Here is a 7,094-nt window from a genome sequence, read left to right as displayed (position 1 = left end):
TGGGTGCCACTGTCCTTCCTTCCCCCAGCTGTCTCCCCAGGGAGGTGCCGGGGGCCAGCGCTGTTCTGAATTGGGTCCCCACCACCTCAGGTCACTCTGAGCTGGGGAGGGAGGAAGATCCAGCTTCTCCCATCTCTGTACAGCCTGGTGTGGGTCGCCACCTGGGACCCCGGGGGGGTGTTTTCCACGGAGCAGTAGATGGAAGCAAGTGCTCAGCTGCCCATATACCCACCGGCTGTCTCTCCTAGCTGGATGGTCATCTCCTTGAGCCAGGAGCTCTCTTGTTATCTCTTCCTTAACTCAAGCGGGGCATTTGAGATGCTGCCAGTGAGAGGAAAGCTCCTGGAGCCCCCCATCACCTGCAGCCCCTTGCAGGAGGACCCTTCTGCTGCTGGAAACCACGCAGGGCTCCTGCTGCTCCTGCCACCAAGCATCCCTGGAGCCGAGCATCCCCCCCACCCGAGGCTGCTCCCTCGCCTCCACTCCGCTGCGGTTTGTTTGTTTGTTTGAGTAGCACCGGCTCGAAGGGGGCAGGAGGGAGGGAAAGCACCAAGGAGGAGACGTGCGGATTCATTTTGAGGCTTCATAATGGTACATTTACACACCACGTTGCCTAAGGAAATTGGGTAGATGAATGCCTGGTCATGCTGCCAGTGCACCAGGTTAACTCCCAGGATTTAGCTTATATCATTTCACAAGAGCGTTTATGGCCTTTACTGTGTTTATTCCCAGGTGCTCTTTGGCACCGCTGCATCCCCGGCTCCTTTTGGGTACGCACGTGTGTGTGTAGATTTTCAAATAAAATAGCGCATCTATTCAGACCCGGGCCACATTAAATATTTATTGCCTGCAGTTTGTGCATATGTGTTTGATAAATGGGTGTGAGGGGAGGAGAAGGGGAAGCAGGAGCTGGGATGCAGAGAAATTACTGGCTTTTTCCTGGAATTTCTCCAGGGGATGGCACTGGAGAGGGCTGTCGGCCGAGCACTGCCTTTGGGGCTGTTTTCAGGCTTTTTGGACAAGGTCCAGGCTGGTGGCATGTCGGTGTGCTTTGGTGCTCAAGCGAAAGTTCCTTCTCCGGGGACAAGCATGCTGTGACAAGGTGTCCGCTGGCCTGTGGAAGGTTTCCACTGCCGGCCCTACCCCACACCCTCCAGCTAAATGTGAACGCCCTGTTTTTGACCCTGTTCCTGACTTCCCGGCCCATTGGCACTCAGAAACTTGTTTGAAATGCTGCTGGATCTGAGGGTTGTCATGCAGGACTTGGATCTGCTGAATTCACCTGTGTCCCTTTATAGGCTCAGCAAGCTTAAATAAAACCAGTTTATTCCAGCCGATGAAAGAGGCACAATGGGACATGCAGGTACCCAAGTGAAGAGGGAAGAAATCCAGCCTGAAAAACAAGGCTGAGCATTCATGGAGCAGAGGGATGATGACACCTTTACGAACACGGTGCCCACAACAGGCTCTGGGGGTGGAGGAGCTATTCTAGAAGGGTCCGTGGAGCCATGCTCTGGCTCATGCCCGAATCCTGGGCACTCCAGCCACTCTTCAGAGGTGCAAATAAATCTGTTTTGATGGCGGTTTGGAGCAGCCCTGCCTCCTGGTAACCTGGAGACGCTCTTTTTCCACCCTGAGCAGGGCATGGCCTGCGGGCTGGGTTTCTGCACATCTCCTGAAGGGAGGAGAAGCAGAGCGCTTCCATTAAAGAAGGATTTTACATCGTTAAGGTTTGTGACCAGAAAGGTTGAGCCTTGAAATCCAAGCTGAGTTTTCAGCTGTTACTGGGTGCTGTGGACATGGGGCTTACAGGATCTTCCCTTGATCTCACATGTCTTCGCTTTTCCCTCTCTAATTCACAGCACCTTTGGAGAGCTGAAGACCGTCCGGCTGCCCAAGAAAACAGCAGGGACGGGATCCCACCGTGGCTTTGGCTTCGTGGATTTCCTCACCAAGCAGGATGCCAAGGTGAGATGTCCTCCCCCTCTGGCACCCTCCCAGCCTGGTCTTGGAGCAGAGGGTGAGGAAGGCAGCTTGGAGGCTCTGTTCCACTGCAGCTTAGCCCAGATTTGGGGCAGGTCGTTTCCATTCACCAGCAAAGCTGCACTGAGGCTAAAACCCCCATGTGAGCAACCACTGGAGGTTACATGACAGAAAACTGATAAAATGGCTGAAAATTCTTGTTATGTAGAAGGACAGGGGCTTATTTTTCAGGTTTGTGAGAAGGGGTGATTCTGACCCAATGTCTGAGTATATGTCTCACCCCCACTACTGCCTTGGTTTTAGGGAAGTTTGGGATATTGTGGTTGTTTACTGATTTGTTCATCAGTTCCTCTGTGGGTTTTGACACCCCCTGTGAACCCTACCCTGGTGTGTTTCAGATAGTGAGTGTAATTGGTCAAAAGGGTGGGCAAGCAGAGAGAAAGCTGTGTCTGCTGTGCTGAGAACAAAGATCAAGCTCTGTAGTCTGGTCCTTGTCTTGGTCTAAAGAGGCACCTGGCTATGCTGACCTGGCCAAAGGTACTTTCTCGGAGTGGTTTACACTGGCTTTTTAATGGAAGAGGTTGACAGCAGGCAGTGGTGCCTGGACAACACCTTTCTCAGCACCCAGAACTGAGCTCCTGGAATGATGTTTAAGTTCTGTACTTACAGAAGAAACAAGAGCATTGTAGCCTGTCTCATAGCATCCTGCTCTTAGGCTTTGCCAGAGGTTCCTGAGCAGGCTGGACAGGCACAGTCTCCCATGCACGGGGCAGAAGGGGGTCCTTGGCTCTGCTGTGAGCTGCTGTGTGGGCACTCCCAGCACCGGAGCAGCGTGGGGTTTCTCCCCATTATTGGCTCCTGGTGATTTGTGCAGTATCTGGCAGCGGGACACAAGCCAAGGGATGTTATTGCTGAAGAGGAGGGACCGCTTGGCTCCACTGGTTCTCTAAGAATCCAAGTTTTCAAGACCACGAGTGGACATGAAGGAGAGAGGAGCAGGGAGCAAGCGTGGCCTGTGTTTATGTTTCTAGACAGGATTTATTGATCTGGGATCACAAGGGACTATTAGATCATCTGTTCCAGCCTGACCTCCCCTACAATACAGTACATAGAGTTTCTTTGTTAGTCCCGTATTGATCCTAATTCAAACTTCCTTCTGCCCAGCACTCGTCCTCCCCTCGGGGACAGCTTGCTGGGCAGCCTGAGGTGCAGCAAGCCCCCCAGGAGCGTGGTTCTTCTCCCGGCACGGTGAGCTGTGCTCAAACCTCGGCCCTGGGCAGCTTTGCTTTAACCTCTGCTTCACTCCAGAGACGTTCGGGCTTTGTTCCTGGGTTTTGAATTAATCTTTTCCTAGGGAAACTAAGTATTTGGTGGAAAGGTGCATGCCTGGACAAGGCTGGTTCTTTACCATTGCTCACTTCGGGAATGAATGACCCAGCACCCACTTTTCTGCTTGGTTTCTGGAGGAACCAGGGCACAGAATCAGCATCTGCCTCCCATCTCTCTTCAGTCCTTCAGGGACCCAGTGGCTGATTCCAGCTGCAGTGGACAAAGAGATCGCCATGGTAGGAAACCAGTCTGTCACCAGTGAGTGCTGGCAGCCAGCTGGAGGGGAGCGAGCCAGGCAGGGCATGGCTCAGGGCACTGCTCCCACAGCTCACAGAGGTCGCAGGAGGCGAGTGCGTGGGGAGCGAGCTGCCTTGCGGAAGATGCTCGAGGTGGGGGTTCTTCTTTTCCAGCAAAGCAGCTCGTCTTCCTTCTTCTTTTTTTCCACCCTTGTCTCTTTGAGGGATTTAATTGTCTCACAAGTGGCACATCAAGTACACTCCATTGGCCGTCTGGAAAAGGATGTGCTGTGTATTGATGAATAGGATCCTGAATATTGTAAACATAGACATAATTGGCTTAGAGTTTATAGCTAAGTGAAATGAGAGAGGAGGGGAGTGGGCCTGGAGACCTCTGAGCTGAATAGCTGGGACTATCAATGACGTTTTTGCTCAGAGTGGTGATCTGGAAATCGCTTATAAGCATCTTATAAAACACGATGGTTTTGAAATAGAATAGTTAGGGTGGCTTTGTTGGGCATTTAAAGCCTGTCACCTCTTGTGTTTGTCTTTTTCTCGGAGCCATCATGGCTGCTGTGGGAGTGTGGGCAGAGATTTTCCAAAGCCAGGATGGAGATGTGGGGCTGCCCTCCCGAACTCCCTGGTGCTGTGCCTGCAGACCTGTCCCATCAGGCCAGGCACCATCCCCTTGGCCTCCTCGGGTGCTCTGCCACCCCCTCATGGCCCAGCCCGGCTGAAAGGGGGGAGTGAGCACCCCAGCTGCACGCAGCAGGCAGCCTTACCTGCAGGGGAGGTGATGCCCAGGCAGGGCACGGGATACTGCTGGTGGCAGCATCTTCTCCCCGTCATCTGCTTGTCCTTCAGAGCCCCAGTCTCACATCTCGCTTTCCCACGGTGACGTCTGCAGCCGGGGCTGTCTCTGGGGTCGTTTGACGGCTCCCAGGGTGATGGATGGACCTTGACTGAGAGCGTCACACCACCATCAGTTGAAATTAGCAGCCCTCGCTCTTCTATGTTGCAAGCATTTAACAGATTAACGCACTCACACGTGCGAAGCCAGGAGATGAGGAGGAACCCATGTCAAAGGCAGCAACGGGAGGAACAAAGCGACGTTCACAAAGAGGGTTTGTGTGGCCGCTGATCAAGCCTTTGGTCTGAAATCGCAGGGCCAGCTGACCACTAGCTGGGAGTTCATGGAAGTTAGAGGAGGAGAAGGGGAACTTAAATCCACTGGCAACAACAAATTAACTCTGGCTAAGGAAGCATTAACCACGTGACATGTTTCCTGACATATCCTGTGCAGAATTGTTGTGGGATTGTTTTTATTTTTGAACTATTAACTGAAAGCTGAGTTTCCACTCTTCTCCCCTGTTGACATAAAAATACATCTGGTCTCCAAACAGAAATTGCCCATTCGGGAAAGACAGTCAGCCCTTCGAAAATGCACATGCAGACAGACGGCAAAAATCCTTGTGTGCAGCTGGCATCGCAGAGAGCATCCTCAGCTGGGACCGGTTCTTGCAAGGAAGGGATATTTATCAATCTCCTAATGTTGTTGACCCTTTGTCCCTCTAATGACTCCAGCCCGGAGGCTCTTCAGCTTGAGTGTTTAATAGGGCAAGGGGGAATCTCTAGGCAGAGCGGCACTGTCCTCCAAATTAACACGGCATTTAGGGATGGAGCTGTAGCACTGGGGGCTGACAGACGCAATGGTCCAGTTTCTTGATCTCTGCCTTTCCAGCACCCTGGCGCAGCAGGCTCTGCTCCAGAGCAGTGTCTGTCTTGTCCCGGCAGCCCAGGCTTCGTGTGGGTTTATTGGCCAGCCCTTCATTTTGAAATTCCTTTTCTGAATCTCACCAACATTTTTAAGCCGCTGTTCCAGCCTTTCCTCTTCCTCTTTCTGCTTTTCCCTCCTCTGTTTGTCTGTCCATCCACCTGGAGACGGAGGCTACCTGGGCTCTACCCCAGCTGTCCTCAGAGCTGTCGACTAAATCCTGCTGCACCGAGCCATGACGTTAAGCTCGAGCCAAAACCACCCTCAGGAGGGTTCAGAAATGACATTTTTAAGCATACTTGCATCCTATTTTTTAGAGGGAGGAGGCCATAGGGCTTGCATGCAACCCCTAAAGCATTTGGAAAGCAAATGAGGAGGTTTGCCAGGGCCCTTCAGCTTTCGGAGTTACCTGGCAGTGGCTCTGTGACCAAACGCAGCAGCTTTAATGAAATGCTTTTTCAGCTTTTAAGGACACGGAGCCTTGTGCGGTTGAGGCTCCCTGTTTCTCAAAGGCGTAGGTTGATGTGAAGCCACAGTGATTAGAGGTCTTTTGTGGGGAGTCTCTCTCTCATGGATGAGTGGACACCACACGTCTCTTTATCCCTAGTTCAGGTACAACTAAATGAACCTTAGGCCATTCGATGCTTTGGTCTTCAAAGGAGGTGTCGTGGGAGGGCAGACACCCCGAGAACAGCTCCTGCCTGCAGCCCCGCGTTCTGTGACAGCCAGCCGGCCGGCTTGTCCTCATTTCATATTTCTCATGTCATTAAAATACATTTTTTCTCTACCTACCTTTTCGTTTGGAATAACAGCAAATTTCCTCCTCTCACTGGAGGATTTCTGGCAGGGCGGATGTATGGGGATGGCGTTTCTTCCCTGCATCTCTTTGTCTTTTAAATCATTGTTGGTTTCTCTTTTTTCCCATGAAAATCCTTAATTCCTCTCAGAGCAAGGAAAAGCAAAGTTTTATTTTTTAGCTCGTTTCCAAAGGAAGTGAATTTCACATTTTTTTCACTTGAAATGCACAGCTTCTCTTCAGCAGCCCCAGCTCCGGGAGCTCATCTGGAAGACGGGGCTGTGGGGAGCAGAGGTCCCGGCACACCCTTTCCTGCATGGTCTGGAGGGGTTCCTGCGATCTCACCCAACATTCCAGGCTTTGCTTCATCCTGGGTGTGAAACAGCTCGTTTTGGGAGGACATGTGGCTGGGAAGGGCCAATGTCACCAGGCTGCTGGCAGATACGTCTCTCCCAGCGGGATTCTTTCACGCAACTTGATAGCAGCATCTTGCCCACAAAACTTTTCCCAGAGTGCGCTGAGCGGCCTGGCAGGGTGTCAAAGTAATCCTGCAACGAGGATGAGGTAGAGCAATTGGCTTGGAGGATGAGAACCCACCAAGCACCATGATCGCAGCCACGTTCAGCATGATCTGCCCTCCTCCATGACCAGAGAAGCAAGCGAAGGTTGCTGGGGCCGGGTACTGTCTTCCAACCTTCCTCTTCCTTGTGCTGCGGGAAGTGAGAAATTAAAAAGTACAAATTAACAAATGAGACCCCGCGATTAGAGCTGCAGTTGTTTGCCAGGCTTTGGAAATGGCTCTTTGTGCCAACGTAAACAGCCATCACAACTCCCTACTGCCACCTCCCCCCGAGTGTTTATTTAAGCCAACACATTGCTCTGCTAATTGGATACGATTCCAAGTGAAAATAGGCCTTTAAAACAACAGCAGCGGCAAATAAAAACAGCTGTAGCCGCAGAAAACACCAGGCAGGCT

At 51.9% G+C, this 7,094-nt stretch overlaps 1 protein-coding gene across 1 annotated transcript in view; it reads left to right on the top strand.

Moving 5' to 3' along the window:
* Positions 1–7,094, top strand: part of RBM19 (RNA binding motif protein 19) — a 54,923-nt gene that overhangs the window by 40,692 nt on the left and 7,137 nt on the right. The window contains exon 21 of the mRNA XM_010136895.1: positions 1,863–1,968. Coding sequence (XP_010135197.1) covers positions 1,863–1,968 — 106 coding nt within the window. The remainder of the gene's footprint in view (positions 1–1,862; positions 1,969–7,094) is intronic.

This window comes from Buceros rhinoceros, unplaced genomic scaffold (assembly GCF_000710305.1).
Source record: "Buceros rhinoceros silvestris isolate BGI_N320 unplaced genomic scaffold, ASM71030v1 scaffold24895, whole genome shotgun sequence".
NCBI lineage: Eukaryota > Metazoa > Chordata > Aves > Bucerotiformes > Bucerotidae > Buceros > Buceros rhinoceros.
The sequence above is the reverse complement of the archived record's forward strand: the minus strand, read 5'-3'. Positions and strand labels throughout refer to the sequence as shown.